This window comes from Symphalangus syndactylus, chromosome 14, assembly GCF_028878055.3.
Source record: "Symphalangus syndactylus isolate Jambi chromosome 14, NHGRI_mSymSyn1-v2.1_pri, whole genome shotgun sequence".
Taxonomy (NCBI): Eukaryota; Metazoa; Chordata; class Mammalia; order Primates; family Hylobatidae; genus Symphalangus; species Symphalangus syndactylus.
The window spans coordinates 107281246-107301028 of NC_072436.2; the positions used below are offsets into that span (position 1 = coordinate 107281246).

The window sequence follows — 19783 nt, forward strand, 5'->3', positions numbered from 1 at the left end:
TCCTCCCCGGCTGGGGGCGTGGCCTCCCAGAGCGGCCAATGGGAGCCCGCGCAGGGACGGCGGGGCGGGGCGGTCCGGGGCGGAGTCACGTGTGCTCGGGGCCGGCAGGCGGTGGGGCGGGGGCTGTGCGCGGGGGGCGGGGCGCGGGCTCGGCCCTGGCGAGCGCGGATTGGGCGCCCGTGGGTACGGGGCCCCTCTACAGGCGCCCTTCCTCTGCCAGCCTCATCCCGACCCCGGCAGGCTGCCCTGGTCCCGCCTGCTTACAGCGGAGGAAACTGAGGCACGCTGCACGGAAGAGTGCTGCATACTCCCCGAGAGCTGAGAGTGGCGGGGAATCCGGGGCAGGGGCAGGGGAGAGGCGCGACCGCTGAGGTGAGTGACCTTGCTTCGGGAGGAAGCTGGGCATTGATTCGTTCGCGAATTCATTTATGTATCATTCATCCGCCCAGTCAGTCGATGGCGGAACACTGACCACGTGCCTGCCACGCCAGTCGTCGTGGGAGCAGCCACTAGCCAGACAAGGTCCCGGCCCTGAAGAAGCTCTCATTCCTCTGCGGAATGGGGCTGTGAGGCATTTGCACCCCTCTGCCACCTATAATCATGGTTATTTTTAGCATAATTACCCGGTGGTTTGGCCCCCACCAAATGCCTGCCCTGTATAAACAGCCCAACACATTTTATTAAGATGACTCTGGAAGAAAGAATCTTCCCATTTTACAGATGAGGAACCCGAGGCTCCAAAGAGCTGAAGTCCCACAGCCTGCTCCTGATGGAGAGGGGGTTTGAGGCCAGGCCTGTCTGCCTAGGAAGACAGAGGCTCCAGTTACTGGAGTAATCTCCACTCATCCACCTCAAGAAGGCCATCGGCGAGAGGACACGCCAGCCCCGGGGCCCACAGAAGGGGTGAGGGTGGGTCCTTCAAGGCCTCTGTGGCCCAGGGGACTTGAGAAGACAGGAGGGAGCAGGTCCAGCTGGGACCTCCTCCTGGGAACAGGGGCCTTATTTGCTGGAAACTTCTTTCCCATTCTCAAGCAGAAGCCTCTGGAAGAGCATGGAGGGTTGGGCTCACGAGGCCGAGGTGGCCAGGCCCTCACTCCCTCCACTCAGCTTCGTTGGGCTTTCTTCCCTGCACCCGGTGCGCCAAGCCTTTTCCACCGCCGGGCCTTTGCCTATGTGGCTCCCTGCAGCTGGAACTCTTCTACTTCATCTTCCCGATCTCAGCTTAAATGCCCCTTCCTCGGGAGGCCCTCCCTGATCGCCCAGCCAAGAGTAAGTCCCTTGGGGTTTTTTGTTTTGTTTTTGAGACAGGGTCTTGGTCTGTCACTCAGGCTGGAGTACAGTGGTGCAATCACAGCTCACTACAGCCTCCATCCAACTTCTTCCTGGGCTCAAGCCATCCTCCCACTCAGCCTATATCTATGAATGCGGGCAGATTTGACAAAGCAACTTTTTTTTTCTTTTTTAGAGACAAGGTCTTGCTGTGTCGCCCAGGCTGGGGTACAGTGGTGCAATCATAGCTCACTGTAACGAACTCCTGGGCTCACGCGATCCTCCTACCTCAGCCTCCCAGGTAGCTGAGACTACAGGCGCATGCCACCATGCCCGGCTAGTTTTTTAATTTTTTGTAGAGATAGGGTCTCTCTTTGTTGCCTGAGCTGGTCTCAAACTCCTGGGTGATCCTCCTGCCCCGGCCTCCCAAAGTGCTGGGATTATAGGCATGAGCCACCATGCCCAGCCTACGCATTGTGAAATTGTACATTTTTGACAGTGTGTGATGAACTTTTGGTCTTTTCTCCCAGGACTAGGTATATTGCACTCACTGCCGTGACTACAGAACAGTGCCTGACACACAGTGGGTGCTGAATACATGGATGTTGAATGAATGAATGATCAGACTGCAGAACTCCGGGGCTGGTCCAGCGGCAGCCTAGCCAGGAAGCCAGGCCCAGGAGGTGAGCTGGGAGATGCGCAAGAATGGAGGACAGAAAGGCAGAGGAGAGCCCAGCTTTCAGCCAGCTGCCCCACAGGCCAGAGCCGGGCATCTCAGAACAGCTCCGCCCCCACATCTGCCCAGCTCCTGCCCCATCAGCCACACCTGGAAGCCCAGAATGGAAGGAAATAGGTTCTTCCCACAAAGCCAGTTCCAGCAGCCTTTGTGGTCCCCGCCTCAAGTTGGCAGAGACTTCATTAGTGGTGAGGACCTGGGAGGGGCAGGCTAAGAACCCCAGAGCCAGGACTGGCAACACGATGACAGGGGAGGCAGGGATACTTAGAGGGGAAAGATTCTGGGGGGGAAATGGTGAGGGAGATTCGGCATAGCATAGAAGCTGGGAGTCAGATTGCCAGATTCCAGCCTTTCCTGCTGGGTGGTTTTGGAAAAACAGCCGAACGTTTCTGTGCCTCAGTTTTTTCATCTGAAAAATGGAGATGAGGCCGGGTGCGGTGGCTCACACCTGTAATCTCAGCACTTTGGGGAAGGCCAAGGCAGGGGGATGGCTTGAGCTCAGGAGTTTGAGAACAGCCCTGGAAATGTAGTGAGACTCTCATCTCTAAAAAAGAAGAGTTAGCTGGCTGTGGCAGCTGTAGTCCCAGCTACTGGGGAGGCTGAAGTAGGAGGATTGCTTGAGCCTGGGAGATTGAGGCTGCGATAAGCTGTGATCACACCGTTGCATTCCAGCTTGGGTGACAGTGAGCCCTGTCTCAAAATAAATAAAATAAAATATACAGCTTCTGACCCAGTAGGTCTGAGCCCGAAATCCTGCATTTTTCAAAAGTTCCCGAGTGGTGCCGATGATTCAGGGACACACTTTGAGCAGCAAGGGCGAAGTCACTTGCTGAAAGTCACAAGGTAGTGGGCTCCAAGCCTGCACTGGAGCCCATGAGATAGGCTACAGGATCCCACACTTAACTGTGACCCTAACTGCTTGCTGCAGCCCCACCTTTCTCTCCCCAACAAAGAGGAGGCAGGAAGTATCGCCCCCCTCCCCCAAGCCCATTTCCTCTACCTCCCTCTGTGGTGACATCTGGCCTCACGTCCCGGGGGTTCGTCCTTATAGAAAGGGATGGAGGTTCTCAGATGCTTATTAGCCAGGAAGATAATTAAGGGCTTGAGATGAGCTCACCCCAGCTCCTTGGGGCTTGCTGGGGTCCAGCTGGTGTGCCCTGTGCCAGCCTGGCCCTCTGCCCACTCCCCCAGCTGCTATAACGGCTGGGACAAGGAAGGGGGTTGCTCAGGGGGGTGGAGAGGCCTCCGCCTCAAGGGAGACTCTACAGCTGGGACTCCCGGCTCGGGTGGGGGGGCCTCTGCTCCTGGGGCATCTCTATAAGGGATCCAGGCCTGAGAACAAAATGAAAACTGCGTGGTCAGAGGGGATTTTTCCTGAAGGGTGAGGTGTGAACCACTGGTGAGGTCTGCAGGGTGAGTTTAGGTGGAAGGCAGAGAGGGCATCACTCAGCTCTGAAACCCATAGCAGACACCATTCTAGGGGCAAGGCCTCCTTTGCTGCTAGTGTGGCCTGAGCATCTCTGTAAGGCTGGCTCAGCTCCCTTATGTCCAGGAGACAGCACAGACCTCAGGCTCAGAATCCCAGGCAGTTGACACTCTGCAGCTAGAACTGAACTGTGTGTGGGTTTCTGTGTGTGTATGTTTCAGTTACCTTCTGTGTATGATGTGGGTATTGTGTTTCTGTGTATGGTAATGACATACTCTTTGCTTTTTATTTCTAATTTTCTTTGTTTTTGAGGCAGGGTCTTGATTTTTTCACTCAGGCTGGAGAGCAGTGGCACAATCACTGCTTACTGCAGCCTTGACCTCCCCGGATCTTCCCACCTCAGCCTCCTGAGTAGCTAGGACCACAGGTGTGTGTGACCCCACTTAGCTTTTTGTTTTGTTTTGTTTTTGTTTGAGACAGGATCTCACTCTGTCACCCAGGCTGGAGTGCAGTGGCGTGATCTTGGCTCACTGCAACCTCTGCCATCCAGCTCAAGCAATCCTACCGTCTCAGCATCCCAAGTAGCTGGGACTACAGCTGTGCCACCACACTGGGCTAATTTTATTATTATTATTTTCTTTCTCTTTTTCTTTCTTTCTTTCTTTCTTTCTTTCTTTCTTTCTTTCTTTCTTTCTTTCTTTTCTTTTCTTTCCTTCCTTCCTTCCTTCTTTCTCTCTCTCTCTCTCTTTCTTTCTTTCTCTCTCTCTCTCTTTCTTTCTTCTTTCTTTTTCTTTTCTTTCTTTCTTTTTTTTGAGATAGAGTCTTGCTCTTGTTGCCCAGGCTGGAGTGCAATGGCGCGATCTCGGCTCATTGCAACCTCTGCCTCCCGGGTTCAAGCGATTCTCCTGCCTCAGCCTCCCAAGTAGGTAGGATTACAGATGCCTGCCACCACGCCTGGCTAATTTTTTTTGGTATTTGTAGTAGAGACAGGGTTTCACCATGTTGGCCTTCCTGGTCTCGAACTCCTGACCTCAGCGATCCACCCTCTTCGGCCTCCCAAAGTGCTGGGATTACAGGCATGAGCCGCTGCACCCGGGCTATTATTTTTTTCTGTAGAGATGGAATCTCTCTATGTTGCCCAGGCTGGTTTCAAACTCCTGGGCTCAGCGATCTGCCTGCCTCAGCCTCCCAAAGTGCTGGGATTACAGGAATGAGCTACGGTACCCAGCCCCCATTGCTTTTTTTTTTTTTTTTTTTTTTTCCTGAGACAGTCTCACTTTGTTGCCCAAGCTGGAGTGCAGTGGCACAATCTCGGCTCACTGCAACCTCCGCCTCCTGGGTTCAATTGATTCTCCTGCCTCAGCCTTTTAAGTAGCAGAGAATAGAAGTCCCTGCCACCACGTGCACCATCATGCTCGGCTAATGTTTGTATTTTTAGTAGAAACAGGGTTTCGCCATGTTGGCCAGGCTGGTCTCCAACTCCTGACCCCTGGTGATCTGCCTGCCTCGGCCTCCCAAAGTGCTGAGACTATAGGTGTGAACCACTGCACCCTGACCCCACTGCTTTTTAAATCAGTGTGTTTGGGAAAAGAATAAATAAGTTGGGGTCCGCTTCCTGGTGGGCACAGCAGAGCCTCAGTCAGGAGACGGGGCCACCCACAGGTCCCTGCCTCCTCTGGAAAAGTCCATCTGGGTTGTCGTGTCTGAGCGGGGCCTGGGCTGGTTCTGGCCTTCATCTCTGGGGTCTTTGGGGTCCATGTGATAAGGAGAGGACCGAGGGAGGGGGAACAGCATGCCCTGCCCAGGGTGCTCCCTGCCCCCAGACTGCCCTGTGTTTCCTTCTCCTGTACCCTCCCCCAAACTCACTGAACAGTGGCATCTGCTCATCATCTACCCACTGGATCATTCATTCATTCACTCACTCAGTTATTCATCCTTTCTGCCAATTTTTTTTTTTTTTTTTGAGACAGGGTCTCACTCTGTCTCCCAGACTGGAGTGCAGTGGCGCTATCTTGGCTCATTGCAACCTCCACCTCCTGACTCAAGCAATCTTCCTGCGTCAGCCTCCTAAGTAACCAGGACCACAGGTGAGTGCCACCACGCCCAGGTAACTTTTGTATTTTTTTTGTAGAGACACGTTTTGCTATGTTGCCCATACTGGTCTCGACTCCTAGGCTCAAGCAGTCCTCCCACCTTGGCCTCCCAAAGTGTGGGAATTACAGGCATGAGCCACCACACCCAGCCTTTTCTGTCAGTTTTAACTGAGCAACTACTATGTTCCAAGCACTGTGCTAGGTGCTGGGGAGACAGCTGTGAGCCAGGCAGGTAAAACCCAGCCCTTGTGGGGTTTACATTCTCGTGAGGGAAGACAGATGATAAATGCAGAAACAGGTGTACATGTTATGGAGAAAGGGAAATAGTAAGGTAAGAGGTGGGAGGGCCCTTGCAGGACAGAAATAGGGAGGGCCTCTCTGAGAAGGTGCCAGGCGCCAGATGGATACAACCTAGTCCTGGCACCAGAGAAGCTCACGGGTGTGGAGGTGGATGGACAATAAGCTGGCTCTGGGCAGGGAACTTTTTTTTTTGGACACGGAGTCTCACTGTGTCACCCAGGCTGGAGTGCAGTAGTGCGATCTCGGCTCACTGCAACCTCCACCTCCCAGGCTCAAGTGATTCTCCTGCCTCAGCCTCCCGAGTAGATGGGATTACAGCTGTGCTTCATCACGCCCGGCTGATTTTTGTATTTTAGTAGAGACAGGGTTTCACCATGTTGGGCAAGCTGGTCTGGAACTCCTGACCTCAGGCGATCCACCTGCCTCAGCCTCCCAAAGTGCTGGGATTACAGGCATGAGCCACTATGCCTGGCTGCAATCTTTTTATTTTTTCACATAACTTATTTTCTCTCTCTCTCTCTCTCTATCTCTCTCTCGCCATGGCACCATCATAGCTCACTGTAGCCTCCAACTCCTGGGCTCAAGTGATCCTCCCACCTCAGCCTCCCAAGTAGCTAGGAGTACAGGTGCATGCCACCATGCATGGCTAATTTTATTTTATTTTTGTAGAGATGGATCTCACTGTGTTGCCCAGGCTTCTCTTAACTCCTCCTGGACTCAAGTGATCATCCCACCTCAGCCTCCCAAAGTGCTGGGATTATAGACATAAGTCACCACGCCTGGCCCCCTAATTTCAAATAGGTCACATTTACAGATATGGTATTTAGACTTCTCTCTCTCTCTCTCTCTCTCTCTATATATATATATATATATATATATATGTTTATACATACCTTATGTATTCATGTGTAAATACATAGATACAGGTACAGGCTGGGCATGGTGGCTCACGCCTGTAATCCCAGCACTTTGGAAGGCTGAGGCAGGCGGATCACAAGGTCAGGAGTTCAAGACCAGCCTAGCCAACATGGCAAAGCCCCATCTCTACTAAAACTACAAAAGTTAGCCGGGTATGGTGGCACATGCCTGTAATCCCAGCTACTTGGGAGGCTGAGGCAGGAGAATCGCTTGAACCTGGGAGGCAGAGGTTGCAGTGAGCTGAGATCGCGCCACTCCACTCCAGCCTGGGTGACAGAGTGAGGCTCCATCTCAAAAAACAAAACAAAACAAAAACCCAAAACAAACTCATATGTATTTTGCTCTTATGTCCTTCTCAATTCAGCCACGTTTCCAGCGCTTGGTCACCACCTGCGGCTGGGGTTGCTGGGTCGGGCTGCACAAGTTTAGGTGCTGGAGTCAGCAGCAAACACACCCCAAAAAACCCTTGCCCTGATGGAGCGTCCGTTCTCCTGGAGGAGATAGACAATAAAGAAAGAGGAAAATGTAGGCCGGGCGCGGTGGCTCATACCTGTAATCTGAGCACTTTGGGAGGCCGAGGCATGCGGATCACGAGGTCAGGAGATTGAGACCATCCTGGCTAACGGTGAAACCCCGTCTCTACTAAAAATACAAAAAATTAGCCGGGTGTGATGGTGGGCACCTGTAGTCCCAGCTACTCAGGAGGCTGAGGCAGGAGAATGGCGTGAACCTGGGAGGCGGAGCTTGCAGTGAGCCTAGATGGCACCGCTATACTCTAGCCTGGGTGACAGAGCAAGACTCTGTCTCAAAAAAAAAAAAAAAAAAAAAAAAAAAGAGGAAAATGCATCATATGCTGCATACATTCCAGGGAGAAGAGCGAAGTAGAGGAAGGGGTGGGGGTGGGGGTAGAGGGGTGTACGATCTGTTTCCTCTGTGCATCCTTCCAGAGATCTCCTGCGAGAACACAGGCATATATATATATATATATATATATATATATATATATGTGTATATATATACACATTCCCATTTTAAAAACACAGATGGCCATGTTCCATACATGCTGTTCTATTCCTTCCGTTTCTCACTTGAATATATATCTTGAAACTTACTCCCCATCAGCACACATAGATTTCAGATTTTAACAAATAATTGGAAACATATAAAGACACAGTACTGCTGAGCTAGAATAACAGAAACCGGAGTTTATACCAACATCTGATCGTCACCACAACCCTGTGATGTAGGGGCCATTTCCAAGAAACAGTTCAGGTTCACACGCAACATTTGTAAACAGGTGGATAATAAAAATGACTAGCTTGAGGGCCAGGTGTGGTGGCTCATGCCTGTGATCTCAGCACTTTGGGAGGCCACGGTGGGAGGAACGCTTGAGGCCAAGAGTTCGAGACCAGCCCGGGCAACATGGCGAGACCCTGTCTCCACAAAAAAATTTAAAAATTAGCAGGGCATGGTCCCAGCTGCTTGGGAGGCTGAAGTAGGAGGATCACTTAAGCCTGGGAAGCTGAGGCTGCCGTGAGCCAACATTGTGCCGCTGGACTGCAGCCAGGGTGACAGAGTAAGAGACCCTGTCTCAAAAACGTAAAAAATCAAAACTACGAGCTTGAAGGAAATGTCAAGCCCTGGAATTTGGCACTTCCACATGGTAGGTGAGCTCTTGTTGACGGTTAATACTAAATAATTAGTATTTTATACTAAAATACTGACATAGGTCAGGTGTGTGGCTCACGCCTATAATCCCAGGACTTTGGGAGGCTGAGGCAGGTGGATTCCTTGAGGCCAGGAGTTTGACACTAGCCTGGGCAACATAGCGAGACCCCCATCTCTACAAAAAAAAAAAAATCAAAAAATTAGCTGGGTGTGATTGAGCGCCTATAGTCCCAGCTATTCGGGAGGCTGAGGTGGGAGGATTGCTTGAGCCTGGGAGGTCGGGCTGCAATGAGCTGAGACTGTACCACTGCTCTCCAGCTGGGTGACAGAGCAAGACCCTGTCTCAACAACAACAATAACAAAAAAAAAGGGAAAAAGCAAGGGAGCTGGTTCAGATGCTTTTGGGATCTTCCTGAGCCCTGACGAGCCTGCCAGGCCGTGCAAGGCTCAGGGAGAGACCTTTGCTCTCAAACCAGACTGCCCCGCCTGGGACGAGCTCTCCAGGGAACATTTTTCTGGGCTCTGAGCCACACAGCGTCTGGGTTCAAGCCTGGCTCTGCTACACCTGGCTCTGAGCTCGACTCCGCTGAGCCTGAGTTTCTCCATCTGTAGCATGGGCTTGGTGCATGGGCAGACTGAGCACCTGCTTAGAACTCTGGTGGGGAGGACCGTGGGAGGAAGTGAGAACCCGTTCCAAGCAGATTCCTGGGAGGGCGATTCCTGACTCAGGAAAAATTGCCCGCCCTGCTCGGGGCCCCTGCCAAACCCTGTCCCCTCTGCTCCGGCCCCTGAGGGAAGGGTTGGAGCCTGGTGAGCTGTCTCAGGCAGGCCCTGGCCTGTCCTGGCTGGGAGGCTGGGTAGGACCAGGACAGCAGCTCCAGGTCCCTGCTTCCCACTGAGATCTGTGAGGCCACTGAGGCCCCCACAGCATTTCCAACTGCCCTCGTGCCCTGTCTTCTTTCTCCTGCCTCCTCACTCCATGCCAGCCACGCGATCCCCCGCTCCTCATGTCTCCTGTGGGCTGCCAGCCTTTGCACAAGCTGCTCCTGAGGCCTGGATTTCCCTGCCCCCTCCTTGCAGACTCCTCACCAGTCAAGAGTCTGCCTGGAAACACCCGCCCCGCAACCGTGCTCTGTGTTTCCACAGCCCAGCCCAGATCTCACCTCTGGACCCCAACAGGCTGTGAGACCCCTGAGGTCCGGGAACCAGTCTGCTAGTCTGTGCCAGCTCTGTAACCCAGGGACTGTGGATTCTCAGTAAAGGCTTTTTTTTTTTTTTTTTTGAGACGGAGTCTCACTCTGTCCCCCAGGCTGGAGTGCAGTGGCGCGATCTCAGCTCACTGCAAGCTGCGCCTCCCGGGTTCACCCGATTCTCCTGCCTCAGCCTCCTGAGTAGCTGGGACTACAGGCGCCCGCCACCACGCCCGGCTAATTTTTTTTGTATTTTTTTAGTAGAGACGGGGTTTCACCGTGTTAGCCAGGATGGTCTCGATCTCCTGACCTCGTGATCCACCTGCGTCGGCCTCCCAAAGTGCTGGGATTACAGGCTTGAGCCACCGCGCCCGGTCTCTTTTTTTTTTTTTGAGTCGAGGTCTCACCCTGTCACCCAAGCTGGAGTGCAGTGGTGCGATCATAGCTCACAGCAACCTCCACCTCCCAGGTTCAGGCGAGTCTCTGCCTCCTGAGTAGCTGGGATTACACACGCACGCCACCACATCCAGCTAAGTTTTGTAGTTTTAGTAGATACGGAGTTTCACCGTGTTGGCCAGGCTGGTCTCGAACTCCTGACCTCAAGTGATCCACCTGTCTCAGCCTCCCGGAGTGCTGGGGTTACAGGAGCCACCTCACCTGTTTGGTAGATGCTTATTGAAAGGAAATGGATGAATGGATGCAGGCAGGCAGACAGGAAGCAAATAAGGAAGGTGCCCCCTAGCCCCAAACTTTGTCTCTGAAGGCAAGGACCATGTCTCTCTCTTACACAGGGTGATGCCTGTAATTGGCACTCAATAAATGCAGGTTCATTTTTAGTATGTGCGGGGAGTCAGTCCTTCTCCAGTGATGTGGCCTTCTACCCGTCCTCCCTCTCTATTTTATTTTGAGATGGAGTCTCCTTCTGTCACCCAGGCTGGAGTGCAGCGATGAGATCTCGGTTCACTGCAGCCTCTGCCTTCTGGGTTCAAGCGATTCTCTTGCCTCAGCCTCCCAAGTAGCTGGGATTACAGGTGCGGGCCACCAAGCCCGGCGAATTTTTGTGTTTTTAGTAGAGATGGGGTTTTACTGTGTTGGCCAGGCTGGTCTGGAACTCCTGACTTCAAGTGATCTGCTCACCTGGGCCTCCCAAAGTGCTGGGAGGTGTGAGCCACTGTGCCTGGCCCCTTTTTTATTTTTAATTTGGATGGGTTATTGCTATGTTGTCCAGGCTAGTGTCAAACTCTTGGGCTCAAGCGATCTCCCTGTCTCGGCCTCCCAAAGTGCTGGCATTACGGGCGTGAGCCACTGTGGCCAGTACCACATTAAATTTGAAAGAGCTGGCTGAGATAGCTATATAGAAAATAGTACAGCAAGGCCAGGAGAGCAGGATGGAGGCCCCTGGAGTCCCTGAGTGAGAAAGGTTGATGCCTTGGATTGAGGTGCTGATAGATACACGAGGATTTTTAGCAAAGAACCAACAGAACGGGTGATGGAGTCACTGTGCAGAGGGGAGCGGGGGATCAGGGTGAAGCCAGCTGCAGACGATCCCAGGAACAGAGTCTGAAGAGCCTCCAAGTCCTATCCAGCGGCCAGCCGTCCGCGAAGCCATGGGCAGAGCCATGGACTTGGGGACACTGGAGGTGACAACATGAAAACATATTCCAGGAACGAAGACCATTCTCCCTCCTGGAAACAGGCAGGAAACAGGCCCAGGGAAGTCTTTGAGAGGAGAAGTTTGAGCCCCGCCCTGCCCTGGAGCTGCGGAGTGACCCTCTCTGAGGGCTCAGAGCCTGGGTGCCCTCCCAAGGCGTCCTTGGGGACCTGGGGCTCCTGGAAGATTCCTCCCAGGCAGCCCCAGCCCAAGCTCAGCCACTGGGGAAGCACAAGAAAAGGCCTACAGATGGAGCCATGCACAAGACAAGATTCCAGACCCCCTTCCCCACCGCGGTGGTTCACGCCTGTAATCCCAGCACTTTGGGAGGCCAAGGCAGGCAGATCACTTGAGTTCAGGAGTTCAAGATCAGCCTGGCCAATATGGTGAAATCCCCATCTCTACTAAAAATACAAAAATTAGCCAGGTGTGGTGGCAGGTGCTTCTAATCCCAGCTACTTGAGAGGCTGAGGCAGGAGAATTGCTTGAACCTGGGAGGCAGAGGTTGCAGTGAACAGAGATGGTGCCTACCCTCCAGCCTGGACGACAGAGCGAGACTCCGTCTCAAAAAAGATTCCAGCCCCCATGGCGCTGACCTTCTAGCGGGGGAGGCCGTCAGCATAGGAACATGTAAGTTAATTAATATGTTGTGTAATGTAGTTTCAGAGAGGCACAACTGGTGGGTGGGGCTGGGACTTCAATGGAGAAGCGGCCAGGGTGGGTTCCCCTGAGGACGTAGAGCTGAGGTCTAAAGTGCACTAAGAAGCCACTCACAGAAAGAGCATTCCTGGGGCCCAGAGCAAGAGGCTCACACCTGTAATCCCGGCACTTTAGGAGGCTGAGGCAGGAGTATTGCTTGAGGCCAGGAGTTTGAGACCAGCCTGGGCAATATAGGGAGACCCCCCCACACCCTATCCCTACAAAAAAAAAAAAAAAAAAAGAATAAACTAGCTAAGCATGATAGTGTGTGCCTGTAGTCCCAGCACACGGTCCCAGCACTACCAGTCCTTGGGAGGCTGAGGTGGGAGGATCTCTTGAGCACAGGAGGTCAAGGCTACAGTGAGCTATAACTGCACCACTGCACTCCATCCTGGGCAACGGAGTGAAATCTCATCTCATTAAAAAAAAAAAAAAAAAAAAAAAGGCCAGGTGTGGTGGCCCACGCTTGTATTCCCAGCACTTTGGGAGGCTGAGGTGGGTGGATCACTTGAGGTCAGGAGTTAGAGACCATCCTGGCCAACATAGTGAAATCACGTCTCTACTAAAAATACAAAAATTAGCTGGGCGTGGTGGCTTGCACCTGTAATCCCAGCTACTCCGGCAGCTGAGGCAAGAGAATCACTTGAACCTAGGAGGTGGAGGTTGTCGTGAGCCGCGATTGCGACACTGTACTTCAGCCTGGGTGACAGAGCAAGACTCCGTCTCAAAATAAATAAGTAAAGAAAAGAAAAAAATAGGGAAAGAACATTCCTGGAGGAGGGAAGAGCCCGTGCAAAGGCTTCAGGTGGAACATAGAGGGCTAGGGTGGCTGGGAGGGTGAGGAGATGGGGTTGGAGGGTGTGGGCCAGGCCTGGAAGGTGAGTGACATTGCGGAGTGTGACCCTGGGGAGGCATGGAGGGTTTCAAGCAGGGGTGCTGTGTTCACCTCCCCTCGCCTGTCGGACTCTTCTCTCCGCAGCCTGGAAAACCCCTCACAGGCAGTTCCCTGTCTCTCGGGGTCTTTCCATGATCTCTGCCTCTCCCAGCCCCAAGACAGGTACTCTTTGAGCTGGAATTTCCCCCAAGGGGGTGTGAGCAGGATCTGGGCCAGTGGGGGATACGAATACTCATCTCCCTTAAGGCCATGGACCACCTACCGCGCGCCAGGTCTTGTGCTGGGGACACCACAAGCCTGGGCCCCTCTGCCCCTCACAGCCCACCTGTCGGAGGCAGGATTCACGGTCCATTTCACAGACCGGGAGACCCAGACTCAGAGTGACTCACTCAGGACCACACGGCTCGGAAGCCGGGAGGCAGGATTTGAACCCATCTCCATCTGACCCCAAAGACCTGTGAGATCTCATTGGAGCCTCACAACAACTCTGTGAAAATTGGGGCTGTGGATTCACTTGCCCCTTTGCTACCTGCCCCCTTTGATAAATGGCACAGTCAGCTCCTTGGTCGCTGAGCCGGACACCTCAGAGCCATTCTCATTATTATTATTATTATTTTTGAGACAGTCTTGCTCTGTCACGAGGCTGAAGTATAGTGGTGCCATCTCAGCTCACTGCAACCTCCACCTCCCAGGCTAAGGCAATTCTCCTGCCTCAGCCTCCTGAGTAGCTGGGACTACAGGCGTGAGCCACCATGCCCAGCTAATTTTTGTATTTTTAGTAGAGACGGGGTTTCACCATGTTGGCCAGGAAGGTCTTGATCTCTTGACCTCGTGATCCACCTGCCTTGGCCTCCCAAAGTGCTGGGATTACAGGCATAAGCCCCCGTGCCCAGCTTTTTTTTTTTTTTTTAAGACAGAGTCTCACTTTGTTGCCCAGGCTGTAGTGCAGTGGCGAGCTCTCAGCTCACTGAAACCTCCATCTCCTGGGTTCCAGAGATCCTCCCACTTCAGCCTCCTGCCTCCTGCGTACCTGGGACTACAGGCATGGCCACTATGCCTGGCTATTTTTGTTATTATTAGTAGAGATGGGGTTTCACCATTGTTGGCCAGGCTGGTCTCGAACTCCTGACCTCAAATGATCCACCAGACTTAGGCCTCCCAAAGTGCTAGGATTACAGGCATGAACCACAGCACCCGGCCGACCCCAGAGCCATTCTTGATTCCTCTCTTCCGCTGCCCTCTATTCCAAGGCAGTCAATGGCCTGCCAGTCACTCAATGGCCCTCGATGGGCCTTGCAGCAACTTTAACACTAGCCACGTAGGCTGTGATCATTTTTCCCTCCCTCGGGACAGAAAAGAAGGAAATTAAACTGTGGCAGGTTATCATTGATCTAGAGAAAGCCACACTGAGCTCTGTGGGCACCGTTCTCTAAAGACATACTTCACGTGGTTGCAGTAACTAAATGCTCCTGGAAGCCGGGCCAGCTGGCAGCTCACGGGTGCCTTAAAGAATATTGTGGGAACTGCCTGTTGGTCCCACTCCAGGGGAGCAGTGGGCAGATGGTGCCCCCATGGCCCACACCTTTGGCCATAAGAGAAATCATAAGAAGGCTGAGGGGGCTCGGTGCAGTGGCTCACCCCTGTAATCCCAGCCCTTTGGGAGGCTAAGGCAGGAGGATCTCTTGAAGTCAGGAGTTTGCGACCAGCCTGGGCAACATAACCAGACCCTGTCTCTACCAAAAAAATAAGAAAATTATCCAGCCGTGGTGGTACCCTTAGTCCCAGCTCTTGGAGAGGCTGAGACTGGAGGATTGCTTTAGCCCAAGAGGTCGAGGCAAAAAAGAGAGAGAGAGAGAGGTCAGAATCCCCACCCACCTACCCACATTGAAGCCATATCCTACTTTGGGGTAATGTTCTAAAATTGCAGTGATGGGCCAGGCATGGTGGCTCATGCCTATAATCCTAGCGCTCTGGGAGGCCAAGGCGGGAGGATTGCTTGAGCTCAGGAGTTCAAGACCAGCCTGAGCAACACAGTGAGACTTTGTCTCTACAAAAAATACAAAAAAAAAAAACCCACAAAAATTAGCCGGGTGTGTGGCATACGCCTGTAGTCCCAGCTATTTGGGAGGCTGAGGCCAGAGGCTCACTTGAGCCCAGGAGATCGAGGTTGCAGTGAGCTATCATCATGCCATTGCACTCCAGCCTGTGTGACAGAGGGAAACCTTGTCTCAAAAATAAAATAAAATCGCAGTGATGGACACACAAGTCCACAGATAGACTAAAAACCACTGCTGTGTACGCTTTACATGGGTGAATTCTATGTGAATTATAACTAAATAAATCTGTTAAAAATAAGCAAACCCCCCAGGTTCCCTGTATCTTCCCCCAGGGAGGGTGTGTGAATCTGTTCAGATAAACACAAAGTTTAAAAAAAAACATAAAAACACCCCAATATTTCCTAACAGCAAGAATCGGAACTGACATTTATTTAGTGCTTTTGACATGCTGGGCCCTGTTCTATGTTTCAAGTCCTGTAACTCTCACCACAACCCTGTCAGGCAGAGATTGTTATTCCTCCATTTAACAAATGGGGAAACTGAGGCACACAGTGGGAACGTGAGTTGCCAAAAGTCACACTGCAGGGTTTGAACCAGGCAGGTTGGCTCTAAAACCTTCACTCCTGGCTGGGCGCGGTGGCTCACGCCTGTAATCCCAGTACTTTGGGAGGCTGAGGCAGGCAGATCACCTGAGGTCAGGAGTTCCAGACCAGCCTGGCCAACATGGTGAAACCCTGTCTGTACTAAAAATACAAAAATTAGCCGGGCATGATGGCGGGTGCCTGTAATCCTGGCTACTTGGGAGGCTGAGGCAGGAGGATCACTTGAACGCGGGAAGTGAAGGTTGCAGTGAGCCAGGATCACGTACTGCTGCACTTCAGCCTGGGCGACAGAGCGAGACTTTGCCTCAAAATAAAAAACCAAAAAACAATAATCAACAAGTAATACCACCCTGGGGTGGACCACCACCATATTCTTACACCGGTGAGCTGCTGGCTGGCCTAGTTTCCAGATATATTTACTGTGATCATGGGAAGTGTATCTTATTTTATTTTTCTTTCTTTTCTTTTAGTGACAGAGTCTTACTCTGTTGCCCAGACTAGAGTGCAGTGGTGAGATCACGGCTCACTGCAGCCTGGAACTCCTGGGCTCAAGTGATCCTCCTGCCTCAGCCTTCCGAGTAGATGGGACGACAGGTGTACCCTGCCACACCCGGTTTGGGAGCGATCTTTTCTTTTTGTTAATTTATTTTTTTAATTTTTATTTTTTGTAGAGACAGGGTCTCACTAAGTTGCCCAGGCTGTTCTTGAACTCGTGGCCTCAAGAGATCCACCTGCCTCAGTCTCCCAAAGGGCTGGGATTACAGGCATGAACCACCGTAATGAAGTATATGTGATCCTCCCACATTGGCCTCCCACAGTGCTGGGATTACAGGCGTGAGCCACTGAGCCTGGCCTGAAGTGTGTCTTTTTTTTTTTTTTTTTTTTTAGATGGAGTCTTGCTCTGTCACCCAGGCTGGAGTGCAGTGGCACGATCTTGGCTCAGTACAACCCCCGCCTCCTGGGTTCAAGCAATTCTCTGCCTCAGCCTCCCGAGTAGCTGGGATTACAGGTGCCCACGACCTCGCCCAGCTAATTTTTTTGTATTTTTAGTAGAGACAGGGTTTCACCATCTTGGCCAGGCTAATCTTGAACTCCTGACCTCGTGATCCACCCACCTCGGCCTCCCAAAGTGCTGGGAATACAGGTGTGAGCCACCGTGCCCGGCCGAAGTGTGTCTTTTGAGAAATGTGTAACCTTCTCTGGACAACCTTTTTTCAGCTCTACCTCACCCACTTCCTCACCCGCCCCCTGCTGAATCATTCTATTTCAGGTCTCCGGCATTGCATCATTTGGTATGATTCATTAATATCGTCTAAAAATGCCATCTCTCCTCCATTGTTTCCTAAATGTATTTTTATGGTTCATTGGGTCAAGAGACAAAGTCCAAATGTCACATTTGGTTGCTACATCTCTTAGAGCCCCTTTGGTCTATAACGGTTCCCTCCTTTGTATTTCCTGGCCCGTTAATTGTTAGAGAAAGTGCAGAATCCTCACTCATAATCATTGATTTGCTGCCCCTGACATGGCCTCTGGCAGAAAGGCCTCCAGCCTGGGCCTTGTGGTGAGCCTGAGGATCCCGCCTTTTTGGGTAATTATCTTGAAAGAAACAAAATTAGGCCTGGGTAGAGAAGGGAGTCACACTGTTGTTGGTGGCAGCTAAATATACTCATTTGTCCATTTTGTCACAAGCCCTGTCAATTCCACTTTCAAAGTGTATTTGTACTCTGTCTGCATCTCTCTTGCAGGAAGCAGATTTTGGGAGGCGAGGGAGGAGGCAGGAAGACCAGGGAGGAGGCTCCTGCAGTGCGGGCAAGAGCTGATGATGGCCTGGACTGGGGCTGGGGCTTTGGGAAGGAAGGAATGGGGACAGGTTCCAGAAATCTTCCGGAGGTAGAATTGTCAGGTGCTTTGAGAGCTGGGTGGTTTCTCGCTGGGAGAAGCAGCCTTCTTACCCTTAGTTCGTTGGCTCAGATGCCTCCTCCCAGCTCCCAGCTGCAGCTGTGGGGATGAGACACACACAAAATGAGGGTGACTCACTTCTCAGCAAGGGCCACCAGCACCCCATGCTCACACTCCTGGGGAGCATGAGCCAACAAGAGGGATGCAATGGGGAGCCACAAGGGCGCAGTACCAGAAGCAGCCGCTTCACAGGTGCATGAACTCGGCAGTTGGATACATCTCTGAGCCTCAGTTTCCCCATCTGGGAAGTGGGAATGCTCGTTCCCACCTGGCTGAGCGTTTTCAGGAATTAAATGGTGATCCCTATTATTAAGGGGTGGCCTTGAGGAAGAGAGTCTAGGTGGCCCCAGGCAGGTCAGGAGGAGGTGAGATGTGGCTGGCAGAGCGGCTGGGTGTCATGGAAGCTTGGTCAGCAACTAACCAAGATACGGGGCCGAGGCCGGGAGCAGTGGCTCAGGCCTGTAATCCCAGCACTTTGGGAGGCCAAGGTGGGTGGATCACCTGAGGTCAGGAGTTCCAGACCAGCCTGGCCAGCATGGTGAAACCCAGTCTCTACTAAAAATACAAAAACCAGCCAGGCATGGTGGCGGGTGCCTGTAATCCCAACTACTTGGGAGGCTGAGGCAGAAGACTCCTTTGAACCCAGTGGAGGTTGCAGTGAGCCGAGATTGCATCACTGCATTCCAGCCTGGGCAACAGAGCAAGATTCTGTCTCAGGAAAAAAAAAAAAAGATATGGGGCCGAGCACATCCCAGCTGGCCTCTGATCCCACTGGTGTCAGCCTCTGAAAGCCCTGATTATAGGCACTGTGTACTAACAAGGGGGTAAGATTGGTGGTGGGTGGGGTGTGTGTGTGTGTGTGTGTGTGTGTGTGTGTGTGTGTGTGTGCTGTCCGTGGTTCTGAACCCCACCCCTTTATCCCCACCATTCCCCAGTTTTTGTCAAGCCTCTGGACCTTTCCTTTCCTTTCTTTTCTTTTTCTTTTTCTTTCTTTTCTTTCTTTCTTTCTTTTTTTTTTTTTTTTTTTTTTTGGAGACAGAGTCTTGCTCTGTTGCCCAAGCTGGAGTAAAGTGGGGCCATCTTGACTCACTAAAGCCTCCGCTTCCCAGGTTCAAGCAATTCTAGTACCTCAGCCCCTCGAGTTACTAGGACTACAAGCATGCACCACCACACACCACACCTGGCTAATTTTTGTATTTTTAGTAGAGATGGGGTTTCGCCATGTTGCCCAGGCTGGTCTCAAACTCCTGAGCTCATGCAATCTGCCCAACTCAGCCTCCCAAAGTGCCGGGATTACGGGCATGAGCCACCGTGCCCGGCTTATTTTCCTTTTCTTTTAAATTTTTATTTGTAAATTTCTTTTTGAGACAGGGTCTTATTCTGTTGCCCAGGCTGGAGTGCAGTAGTGAGATCACAGGTCACTGCAGCCTCAGCTTCGTAGGCTCAGGCAATCCTCCCCACATCAGCCTCCCAAGTAGCTGGGACTACAGGTGTGCACCACTACACCTGGCTAAGTTAAATTTTTTTTTCATAGAGACAGGATCTTGCTATGTTGCCCAGGCTGGTTACAAGCTCCTGTCCTCAAGTAATCCTCCGACTTCGGCCTCCCAAAGCACTAGGATGGCTGGCATGAGCTACTACAGTTCGCCTCCTTTGTTTGCCTTTTCTACTTTTATGTGAAATCACCTACGTTAGTGAAGAGGAAGCTCAGAAGATGGTTAAGGCTTTGGACTCTAGGGTCAGACTTCCCGAATGCAGATACTGGCTCAGCCACTCACCACCTTCATTATCCTGGGCAGTTTTCTTAGTAATCTCCCTGTGACTCAGTTTCCTCATGTATAAAAGAAGCATAATCATGCGCCCTCCTAATAGGCATGTTATGAGGATTAAATGAGGTTAAGCGTAATGTTCCTAGGGGTGAGTTAATACTTCTAAAGGGCCGGGTGCAATGATTCATGCCTGTAATCCCAGGACTTTGGGAGGCTGAGGTGGATGGATCACTTGAGGCCAGGAGTTCAAGACCAGCCTGGGCAACATGGTGAAACCCTATCTCCACTAAAAATACAAAAATTAGCTGGGTGTGGTGGCGCACCTGTAATCCTGGCTACTCAGAGGTTGAGGTAGGAGAATTACTTGAACCTGGGGGGCAGAGGTTGCAGTGAGTCGAGATCATGCCACTGCACTCCAGCCTAGGAAACAGCGTGAGACTCCATCTCAAAAAAACAAAAAAACAAAAAAAACACTGAGAATCATAGTCCGTACAGGAGCGTCTTTGCATGATGTCCTTCACCTTTGATGGGACCTCAGTAGTCTCTGAGAG

At 52.0% G+C, this 19783-nt stretch overlaps 1 protein-coding gene across 5 annotated transcripts in view; it reads left to right on the forward strand.

The window, feature by feature from the left end:
- The first annotated feature begins 103 nt into the window (after positions 1-103).
- The window catches only part of LOC129462633 (serine/threonine-protein kinase Nek4-like), a 39128-nt gene continuing 19448 nt past the window's right edge, over positions 104-19783 (forward strand). Inside the window, exons 1-4 of one of the 5 annotated variants that reach the window (XR_010115782.1) lie at positions 104-1269; positions 1800-2193; positions 5402-5518; positions 7107-7613. Coding sequence is in view for 1 of the 5 variants with exons in the window: in XM_063618248.1 (XP_063474318.1) it covers positions 1975-2193 (219 nt within the window). In the remaining 4 variants the exon portion in view is untranslated. Of the gene's footprint in view, positions 1270-1799; positions 2740-5401; positions 5519-7106; positions 7614-19783 lie in introns of those variants that run through there. The other 4 variants (XR_010115780.1, XR_008650903.2, XR_010115781.1 and 1 more) reach the window with 4 other exon arrangements.